This window comes from Odontesthes bonariensis, chromosome 20 (genome assembly GCF_027942865.1).
Source record: "Odontesthes bonariensis isolate fOdoBon6 chromosome 20, fOdoBon6.hap1, whole genome shotgun sequence".
In the NCBI taxonomy this organism is placed as follows: Eukaryota; Metazoa; Chordata; class Actinopteri; order Atheriniformes; family Atherinopsidae; genus Odontesthes; species Odontesthes bonariensis.
In genome coordinates this window covers 10,926,211-10,937,935 of record NC_134525.1, presented here as the reverse complement: position 1 = coordinate 10,937,935, position 11,725 = coordinate 10,926,211, and the positions used below count along the sequence as shown (strand labels likewise).

At 42.3% G+C, this 11,725-nt stretch overlaps 1 protein-coding gene across 19 annotated transcripts in view; it reads left to right on the top strand.

Annotated features, from left to right (window-relative positions):
* Positions 1–696: 696 nt before the first annotated feature.
* The window catches only part of scrib (scribble planar cell polarity protein), a 68,957-nt gene continuing 57,928 nt past the window's right edge, over positions 697–11,725 (top strand). For all 19 annotated transcript variants that reach the window (XM_075451954.1, XM_075451969.1, XM_075451953.1 and 16 more), the window contains exon 1: positions 697–1,747. In XM_075451954.1, coding sequence (XP_075308069.1) covers positions 1,589–1,747 — 159 coding nt within the window. In that variant the 5' untranslated portion in view covers positions 697–1,588. The remainder of the gene's footprint in view (positions 1,748–11,725) is intronic.

Genomic DNA, 11,725 nt, shown 5'->3' with positions numbered 1-11,725 from the left:
AACACTTATTCTTTCTACAATAAAAGGTTATTGTTTGTCCACAAAAAACCTGCCGTGAATGGTTAATGAACACTTTTTGAATAATGAATTCCATTTACACACGTTGTGTTGTGTTTGGACAACATAACGTGAAACAAAGCAAAAACATGTACTTTAAAATACTTGACTTTAAGCGTTTTAGTAATTATTCATTTAATTTTGTTGGGGAAGGATGTGAGCGAGGAGCAAAACATGTTAAAGCAGTAGTATTTTGCCTCCTTTTTCATGTACTGGAAAGAAGATGTTGATTTCATTACACATTAGACAACTTGGTACAGTACATATTAAATTAGAGAATATCTTTGTATTTACATAAATGTTCAATAAAGGTCCTTAATAGGTCCTAAAGAGGAAAAATCATAATATCTATTAGTAATCAGTTTCCATTTCAAATAAGAATATACCAGAATTCAAAATATCAACCAAAAATGTTGAATCTGGCTTCATTCTTAGATGATGATACCAACATATTTAAGCAATTTCCAGAGACCTTTATTGTAGATAAATGAGTGAAATCTTCCCTTTGGTCCCTTTGATCAAGGACGGGAAAGGGTTGATAAAATGCCGCTAGATGGAGTTATAAAGTAACTTGTGGCCTCTGCGACAGAGGCGCAAAGCGGCGGTGCTCCAGCTCGAGCCTAGCCCAGCCCCCCACGCGCCAAACCGGCCTGTCTCGGCTCAACGGGGGAGGGAAGCACGGCTGTTGCCGAAGCTCCTGCTGTCTCTACTGGCATTCTACCTACGTGAAACCTGAATAACTCTCTCTGGTTGTTTTTTTAACGTAATCTGGGATGTTGTTTCCACAAATAATTTGCCGTTTTTTTTTAGATTTTTTTACACCAGCGTAAGCTAACGGCAGCTTGGCACAAAGACGTTCAGTCACCTATTAGCCGTTGGTGGCTAACTAGAACTAGCTTGCTAACAACACAACCGATGAGGACTAGGACATCATTACGCTACCACACACGGGTTAATCTCCGCTGACTGTCTCCGTGTAAGGTGTAAGCGTTTTTTTTATTTTTATTTTTTTATTGAACCATAGCTGTTTATCTTTAAACTAAATGAGTCGACTGGTTGTTTTCAGTCACCGCTCATGAGTGCGGTAGTAACAGCAGCGTTTCTGCATTGCTGGGTTGTCGGCTGCATGATTTTCAGCTAGCCGCGGCGGAGCTTCGGGCTGGTTGAGGGATGGTGGCGGGGGCAGCAGCGAAACAAGCTAACGTTACTCTGCGCGAAGAAGTTATCAGGGTTTTTTTAATTCTGATTTTAATCCGGATTTGATGACGCCGGGGCCAACCTGAAGCCATCAAACGCATTTGAACTGAGACTGGGAATATCGCTGACAAATCGACGGGATTATTTTAGTGTCTCTAAGTGGATTTCGGCCTCCTGTTTCAGGAACACAGTGAGTGTTTTGACATTGAGTGAGCCCGCAAGATACTCCTCTCTGCCGGCGACCTTACACCCACCCACCCTCCCTCCCCTGCTTCACTCTCCGATGCGGAGATTTTAGTAGCACCGGCAACCAAATCCCCCACGGCGGCCGGACATGCTGAAGTGTATCCCCCTGTGGCGCTGCAACCGCCACGTCGAGTCGGTGGACAAGCGGCATTGCAACTTGCAGACGGTCCCTGATGAAATATTCCGCTACAGTCGCAGCCTGGAAGAACTTCTCCTGGATTCCAACCAACTCAAAGAGCTACCAAAGGTAAGCTGAGCTCTATGACCCCCTCTATGTCAAACAGTTTGATATGTTTCACTCCCTGGCAGAGGTGGTGTGTGTTGCACCACCCAACTCTTGATCACAGTTGGAGTTTATTCACCTGTTTGTTAACCAGGCGATGTAAGCAGTATCACCTACCCAGACACTTCCTCCTCAGCTCATGTAGCCCCTTCCTTACTTGGTAAAAGCCTTGCAGTGTTGTTTCAACGCCCTACATTAGAAAATGTGTTGCTCTACTCTTGCACATATTTGCATGTGCATAAGCTTATAAGAGCCTTGGTTCATTTGAGAGAGATGATGAATAAACTGTAAAGAAAACTGGGTGTTCTTGTGAGTTAGGAGGAGGACAGATCAGGAAACACTACCCTGATCCGCCCTCTTAGGACATCACCTGTTTCGTCCCAGCTTCTTACGCACTTATTTGTTTCCTAAATTGTCTTTGTTTTCTAAATTGTCTTCCCATTTGTCTTGGTACCTAACTTGCCGCACTTATGCTCTTAGCTGTTTGGTTTTGGAAGGAAATGCACTTATGATTTCTTGTGACCTGAAGTTCTTTTGCCTACGGATGTGGAACACACTTATTGTAAGTCGCTTTGGATAAAAGCGTCTGCAAAATGACCGTAATGTAATGTAATGTACTGACAGATGCATGTTTAGATGGAGCAGCTTGTAGCAGCAGCAGTGGTGGTTAGTTGGATTGGTTGCAGTGTAGGAAGGCATGCGTGGAATGACCCACAAATCTGTCCCCACCCACACTCCCACAATGTGAAATATGACAAAAGTGCTCTTTGCATGAACTAGTTTATTTTAAGGGGAAGGAGGGTTGTTGTTGGTCTGTTTCCGCCTACAGCTTTCCAGACCTGTGGAGCGAAACACTTGCTTTATTTTGGTTGGAGGCATTGTTCGACCCCGGGACAATGCTCTGGCTGTGATTGTGAGTTTGAATGAACAGGCCGGCCGGTCAGTTGCAGACGCTGTCAGTCTCTCACATTTCACAGCTTTGGCTTCGGTGGTGAAAAGGACAAGTGGCTCATTCGCTAATGATGATTGTTAACACTTCTAGGTGAGCAGAGGCTGGAGTGTTGGTTCAGGGCTGCCTTCTGGGAATCATTAACAATAGAGCTTTTTTGTTTTGTTTGTGTTTTGGCACATTTATTACAGTAATCGCTACTGTTTTTCAGTGCTTTTAAGTGAAGTAGATAAACCTCTTTTGTCATCTTTAAAAGTTTTGGTTTTGAGCTTTGTTTCTTAGTTTATCAAACTTCTTCCCTCCCTGTTCTTACATAAAAGATCTTGACTTATCTGCAGGTTTTTCTTGTGGCTCAAAACAATTTTTTTTTACCCCATGTTTGTTGTAATTAAAGGAATTCAATTCAATTCAAAATGTATTTATATAGCACATTAAAACAACCTCAGCTGACCAAAGTGCTTCACAACAGCAACTGCATTGCATATTAAGAGAGTCATCAATAAAATAGCAATAAGAATAACTTCATCACAAATAAAAAAACAAAAAACATTTGAGATAAAATTAGCAATAAAATAACAGTAACAATAAAAGTAGCAAGCCAAGGTAAACTCTATTTCAGCTAGTGGAAATAGAACGGCTTCATTTACTGCTGCGAATTTACTGAGAAGTTAGAGCGGCATCAGTTAAAATATACACATAAAGCGCATAAATCTACAGTTAACGTGCTAGTTAACCAATCAAAGTTAAAGAATGCTTTTCTGTTGAGCAGCGCCTCCAAACACGATCGACTAAAAGAGATGTCGAACTGACAAACGAGGCTCGCAGTGGTGGGCACGTCCAGGAAGTCCCAGCTTTGCAGGAGCAAAATTAGCAATAAAATAACAATAAAAGTAGCAAGCCAAGGTAAACTCCATTTCAGCTGGTGAAAGGCCAGGGAAAAGAGATGTGTTTTCTTTTAATGGGATGAGTCTTCATCAGAAACTGAGGCCTACTTTGATGGAGCAGATCTTGGGCTTGGGCTCTGAAATACTGACGGATACACCCAGATACTCCAGAGCAGACGGCTAACCCACAACAGTCTCTCTGTGTGGCTGTGGCTTCAACCAGCAACCAGCGGACATAAATGCGTGGTGACAGAATGTCTCGTGCGTCCGCTGTAAACGCATAGCGTGCAGACACAAAGCGTATAGGCCCTCCCTGGTCCTCGGTGTCAGCGGGGCTTCGGTGTGTGAGGTCAGGCCCATGCAGAGTTCAGAGCAAGAGCGCCGACTGCACGATGAATGGCATTATCATTATGAGCTCACAACTAGGCGCATGAATGCCCCCTCCTTGTCACTATGTATTCTAGTCAGGGACGAGTCAGTCTTGGGCTATTTTTAGATGTCAGTCTAACGTCCCGGTTTGCTTTTTGCCCATCATTTCATCCCATGTGTCTGGGAAGTACATGTTTTTGCTTTGTTTCACATGTTATGTCGTCCAAACGCAACACAGCACGTGTAAATTGTGTGTAAATGGAATTAATTATTCAAAAAGCGTTGATTAATCTTTCACGGCAAGTTTTTTTTGTGGACAAACGATAACTTTTTATTGTAGAAAGAATAAGTGTTTACACGTCCCGGCGATTTTATAACAGAAAATAAAGGAGCTAAAGCAGGAAAAACTAAAACTAAACCTTTTACGAGAATGGATTACAAAAGAATTTTGCACCAAAAGGGAGTTTTCACAGATCACAAAGCAAAAGAATCTGACACAAATATTTCAATGACTATTAGCTGGACTTGTTGGCTCCACCTCGATGCCCAACATATGCCATAGACTGAGATTAATCGGCTCAGAGGTGACACCTTCAAACTGTCGCTGCTCTGTCACATTCACCTGCAAGCTGACCAGTGCGGCAGGACTAGTTTCAGTCAGATTAGTGTCTGTTGGAACATGTTTAGAAGATACTCAGTTACTTTAGAATAAAGTAAACTTTTTTTTTTTTTAAACTTAAAGAACGAACATCGGAACAACCGTGATCGGTGTGGAGCTGTGCGTGGATGGGTCTAGATTGCGTCAGTGGGGCTTTAACATGGTGAACAGATGGAGCTTTAGACGTCCTGACAGTTTCTTAGGTTTACTGCGACTCACCCCCACTGCACTGCTCAGCAACCTCAGATTATGCTCTCTACAGTAATGATGTCTCCACTTGAATTTCCTTAAATCAATAAAGTATCTATCTATTTATCTATCTATCTGACACATCGGGAACTTTGTTTTTCGGTTTATATAACAAGAGAATTAAAATCCACAATCTTATCCAGGCTGTGATTGTACTACATGAAAAAGAAACCACATGAAGAGCACGACTGGGTTTAGAGAGCCCTTCAGCAGGAATTCCCCACATGTCCACACACCCTGAGCTGCTGATGTTGCATCACCGCTCTGTTTTCTCATTTTAGAAAAACTAATCTCCGGTAGTCCCTGAAAGGCTTTACTTTTGCTGCTGTGAGTTTCCATGAAAAGTGTAAAATGCACTTTGGTCCCAAACCCTTAAAACCCAACTTCGGATCACACTATTATCTGATAATTGACTTCAATTGATTGGAGCACCCAAGTAATAAAGGAGGGGCGATTATCTTTACTTTGGATTCTTTCAAGCAAAGCCGTGACATAGCTTTCTGTGCCTTTTTGATGTAGGAGTGATTACTTGTTTGGTGCTTTCAGAAGGAATTTCTGTCCTCAAATGATCTGAATTTCTCCTCGCCGGTTTTACAAACTGTCCCCGGCTCACAGATCATGTCGGGGGAAGAGAGAATTATCTTTTTAGCCTTTTTCAAGTCCCATGACAGGTTACAAAGAGGTCCATTCAACAGTCTGATCCCTCCACCCTCCCCGTTCCCAATATCCAGTGTCGTAGCTATTTATGCTCCCTGTGTGCTCTCTCTGGCCATACCCAGACTCAAATGATCACCTTTTTTTTTTTTTTTTTTTTTAAACGCTTCTTCTAGTTAATTTGCAGATTCTGAAAGTCACGAGAGGGCAACGCAGGTGCAGTAATCAGCAGCTCTAAACTTGCAGCACATCTCCCTCTTCTTGTCCTGGCGTTTCCATTGTTGAATTAGGAGCAAATCCCTTTTGGGTGTGTCCGCATTCTGCTCTGTGAAACAGGTTTTATGCGTGTTTACCCAGTATTACTACCCGATTGGACCTACCAGGTACAATTGAAGGGAATTGCTAGGTTACTGATTTCCTGACTTGTGACTGGCCAGAACCAGAGATATTTAAACTCATGCATCCAGTAAATCGTGTGCGTAATAAGACCTTTTTTTTTGTTTGTTTTTTGTCTTAATAGGAAAAATGACACATAGGCTGTGTTCGAAACCGCATACTGCATACTGATCGATCAGACAGTATGCAGAGCGTTTACCCACAATGCATTTCGCTCCTGCCCGAGCCGAAATCAGCCGGCCTGAAGCTGATTTCGCTTAAGCTCTAAACTCTGTAAACTTTAGCAACATTTGAAACATTTTGAGGTGAGAAAGTAGTCGTTTAGATCCCCAACGTGTTGAAAATCTGACAAAATACCGGCTATTTACAATTTTGTTCCGACGAATTCGGCGCTACTAAAGCTAGCCGCAGTGAGCAATGCACTTCCGGTTATTTTCACAAAATAAAATACCCGTTGCCTTTTATCATAGGGAAAGCCATCACGATACAATTGGTGCTTTTGTTTTGAAAACAGGAAGTGAACTTACCCTCGTTGTAGCTAGCTTGAAACTGCCATTTTGACGGGGAAATGACGATCGGCGACGTCACGTTACGTTGCATCTTGGGTAGTTTGAGTATGAGTAGTAACCTCATGATGCATACTCAACATTTCGGCGAATCTAGTATGCATCCGGGAACTTCTCGCTTACTCAAACTCGCTTACTAACTCAAAAAGTTTGAATGAGTAGTGGGAGAAGTATTCGGTTTCGAACACAGCCAAAGTTTGTTGTTTCAGATGAAGACAAAGGATGTGTGCATCGTAAATAGGAAGGATGACTGTGCAATGTTTTTAATCCTCAGTGCACACGAACGAAGGCGAGTGGTGACAGCTAACAGTTCTGCCACTAAAGGGCAGATTAGAGCTTCACCCGGCCATGAAACACCCCCCCCCCCCCTCTCAGCAGCACGGTTATGACCCCTGCGTACATGCCAGAGCGCCTCGGTGTACACTTCCTCTGGGATCTGCTTTGTTGCCTCTATTTCTAACATATAAATGCACTGATTAAAATCTGAGTGCTTTTCTCTTCATTCGGTCCCCTGTGTGGTTTCAGCCTCGGGTTAAGTGAAACCCAAATTAGCCCCCCCACACTTATCTTTGGCTGAATGTGTGTTTGTCTGCTATTGTTTACTCAAGCTTAGTCAAGTGTATTATTTCTCTTTTTTTATAATCTTTGAGAATCACAGTTGCAGTATGCTGTTTAATTTCTGGTAGAGTTAAGGCCCTGGTTTTTATGGAAGTTTTTCTGTGCCATCAGTTTGTATACGAATTTTTAATATTGAATTTTTAAAGCATCAAAATCAGACTTTGAATTTGAAAAACCAACAGTGTAAAAAAAAGAATTTCTAAAAAAAAATTCTGTGGAAACAATTTCAACATCTAAAAATTCAGTGGAAAAAGAACCAGACTTAACATCCGGGTAAACAGGGAGAAGCAATCGATCCCTGTCTCAATTCATCCAACGGCAGCCAATCGGCAAGACCGGAACGATTTGCCGAAAATAGAGGCTGTGGACATAACGAGCTACCTGGTTCTTCAGACTTCTTACTACACCAAGCAACAGATGAAGGCCCACAAAAGTTTGGAGGCATACAACTATTACCACAGCAGATGGAACAGCAAACTCGGAGTAAAACGTCTACAGAATGATTGTGTTTCGGTGTTCGCCAGGATAAGTTTGTTTTCTGTGTTGTTTATGGTGCATTATCCCAATGGAAATGCAGTGTGTAGTGCAGGGCTGGGCAGTAAAGCAGAACTTAACATGTTGAATACCGAGCTGTGAATGTTGGCACTTAAATAACAATCAAAAATGTTTATGTTTTGATAAAATGCCGAGATCCAAATATCCAAATGCTGACATTGTGTCTTTGTTAGCCTAATGCACAAGGCAGAGAGAGAGCGAGCGATTCTGTTGTCAAGAACCTGGGAGCTAATGTGCCCTGTTAGCACTTAAGCACTTCGTGGATACTACTGAAACGTGAAGATTGTGATGACGTGCCAAATTTGTTTTGTTTAGATCAACCACTCTCAGAGATCGCATGAAACACCGATGACGGTGTCTTAGCTTTGTGTTTTGGTAACCCAGCTTGACCATCGAAGCCCAGTCCACTGACTCAGTAGCTAACAACGCGCTGGGGCAGCCTTCAAAACAAAGCCCAAACGTAGCCCGTATTACATTACTGTTGATTGGCATTTAACAACATAATACTTTACTGCACTACTACAAAACCGTTAGATTTCGCACATACCTCTGACGAAGTGGTCACCGCAGACACAAGCATTTACAGATTCAGCTCCTCCAGTCTGTAAACGTAGGTTAACTATCCACTTTTTGCGGTGTTGTTCTGTGAGTTTTTTCCATTTCTCACCTCTATGGGCGATTACCTTAGGTACTCGATAGTAACCCTTTCCCTTCTCTCGGGTAGACCGATTGCTACATCCAAAAACGGCACAAAACTGAGGCATTTTGCGCAAAAAAGTGGCAGACAAAACAGTGTTTAATGGGATCCAGCTCCAGTTGCCCACCACTTAGGTTCGCGCGGTTAGAAAATACGGAAGTGACGTCAAGTGAAACCCTCCTATTGGACAGATCAGCCATGTCCACCAAGGCAGGTGATGGTGCTTCGGTGAGTGAGTTTACTTTATTTGCCATTTGTGTTAGTAAAATTGAGTAATAGATATTACTAATATCTATTGCTGATCTGTCCAATGGAGCGTAACTTGATTGGCTGCCGTTGGATGAATTGAGACGGGGATCGATTGCTTCTCCCTGTTTACTCGGATGTTGAGTCTGGTTCTTTTTCCACTGAATTTTTTGAAGTTGAATTTTTTACACTGATTTTTGTTTTTAGAAATTGAATTTGAAAAACCAACAGTGTAAGAAAAAAAAATCAAAGTCTGATTTTGATGCTGTAAAAATTCAATATTAGAAATTCGTATTCAAACTCTGATGGCACAAAAAAACTTCCATAGGTTTGGATTTATGAGGAGGTATAACCTTGGACGTATACACCGTGCTGTGTCCTCACGTGGTTGAGTTGTGGAGACTCTCCCGAGTGCCTGGCTGGACGAGGCTAATGCCAAAGATAAATTGCACCTGCCCCTGGCCTCTGCTGTGAAACCACACCACTCCTCTGGTGTTTTCACTCATTGTGCTGCGGTAACGCACGTTGAAACCAGAGGACCCCACCGTTCAATCTGAAATAAAATTTGCGGTGTCAGTGTTTTGTTTTTTTTTTTTGTTTTTTTTGTTTCCGAGGGCCAAGTTGGCCGAAAAGATTTCTCTGATTGGGACGAAACCGAAGTAAACTTGTGTAATCATCCCGTCGGCTCATTGAAAATCGACAGAGGGGCTGAAGCAGAGCCGGAGAGTCTTTGAAGAAACTGCAGCGTGAGAGCTGCGTTTCTTTTTGATGCAGGAGCACATTCAGCAGGTCTCTTTGTTTGAGTTGATGACCAGCTGGCCTCACATCCTGCCTGCACCCCCCCCCCAGTGTGGTGGGACAAAGGGGTAATGGGACGTGCATGTGCAAGAGAGAGTGACTACATAGTGGTGATAAGGGTGTTGGGGGGTTGTATTTTATTCCGGAGATGGATTAACAGGACAAGAGGGGCCTCTGGCACCTCCGCCTAGGAAGTGATCTGGGAGTTGAACTGAGCTCCTCTAATCCTCGGTGTTCTGGGACTCTGATGTTGCGGTCAGCCGTCCGACTGTGAACACCCAGGTCTGGGCTGACATGCAGTGCCTCCATCCATCACACGGACTCTCTTCTTCCCTCCCATTTAAGAGCTTATGTTCTTTCTCAGACGTGTACTCGCAGACCTGCTGTATGAAATGCATCACTGTTGTAAGAATAGAAAAATACTTTATTCATCCCCCAATGGGGGAAATTCAAATTAGTCAAGTAGCTCAAAAAATTATTAATATTTACAATGATTGTATATTAACAACAACAATAATAATACCAATTCTAATAAAAATACTACTACTAACTAATAATAATAATAATAATGATAAATTACTAAATAACTTAATAAAAAAAATCAATCAATCAATTTGAGAAGAACTCAGCAGTACTGTTAAAAAGCCTTATGGCTGTGGGAACAAAGGACCTTCTGAGTGACTTCATAACTCCATCTCTTAGTATCCATGTCAGACTTTGCCTCCAACATTTATTCCTTTCTCGATTAATCTCTTTACAGCTTTGGTGATGGTTCCAAGCTGGTAAATATCTGCTTATTCCAACCAATTCGCAGCTTTCTTATGTTTTGTCCTAAACTGAATTAATACATTGGATGTCATGACCGCTGGGACTGTACATGCGACAGCGATATCTTGAATAGCTTGACATCTACGTCTTCCACTGTTGTTCGGACTGACCTGCGTGCCGTTGTCTCGCCACTCTCTCGTGCACTCTGGCCTCAGTCTCAGACCTCAAAGGTAAACAGAGGCAAAGCTGCAGTGAATAATTGATAGCGATGGTGGCATCTGTTTGCAGTAGGGGAGAGTTTCTGGCTGCTGGAGCATAGTGATATCGGGGGGGGTCTGTGTGCTACGGTCATTAAATACACATGGCAAGCTGTGCAAAGTGACGCCATCTTTCTTTTTTCTTTTTACCGCTGTGTTAATGCGTTTATCATCGTCTAAGAATCAGTTGTATCTTAAATTGCATCATTGGATGACTTTAAATATCTGAGCATTTACACATTACTGCAGAGGTTCTTCCCCATCTGGCAGAGCAGTTTGAGGTCATCTTTGCCGGACTACAAGACGTTGACATGTAAAGTTTCGAATAGTTGAATTAAGCCATGACATTTCTTTGGGGTAGGATGCTGTTTCCAGACCTTTTGATCATATGGGAGCTCAGCATCTGCACCCTTAGTCACACAAATGGTCCTTTGAGGCTAATCTGTCAGCGTACTGATGTCCCTCTGGAGGAATAGGTCATCCAGGATGGCTTTAAAACCAACCACAAACAAATGCTGCCCTTTATCTGCTGGCCACACACAATCATTGAGGGCCTTTATCGCCCTGACACCTGATAGCCTTCACATCCTCAGCACGGTGTACTTTTTGTACCAGTGATTTTTGGTCGGCTCTCTTATTTGTTTTTTTTGTTTGTTTTTTACTGTTGAAGATGCCTGATAAATTCAGATAAAGAAGCTGTGTTTCACCTCATCTCATTAGCTTCTTTTAAGGGCAGTAGTAATGGAACCCACTTCACCCCCTCAACATTCATTTGAGCTTTCCTGCTTTTTATAGAGACTTTTTTTCTCTCATCTGTTTTTTTGTTTTAAACATAATACATCTGTTCATTTGTATACAATATTAACAGTGGAAGCACAATATGAACTCCAAACCCCATCCACCCTGTCGAGCCCTTATTCCCCATATAATGAAATCATATATACATACATAGTCACATTCATACATTCTTGTACACATAAATACACAAAGGGAATATATATATATATACATATTTAATTAAATCAGGACACTAGCACACTGGAGCTAATCAACACATCTTAGCTGGAAGTAATGGGGTGAGCAGGGATAAATTAAGAATAAAGAATTTATCTGTAATCAGTTATCGAGGTGAATAAGATTTACATGGCATGTGAGAGCTTTATAGAGACTTTTAAAACAGGTGGTTGTTTCAGTGGTGGGTGGGTGGGGGGGTGCCAGAGGCTCCTCGGGAAGTTGTTTTGTCTTTTCTGTCGGACAGTCTGTGCACTCAGTCAGCGC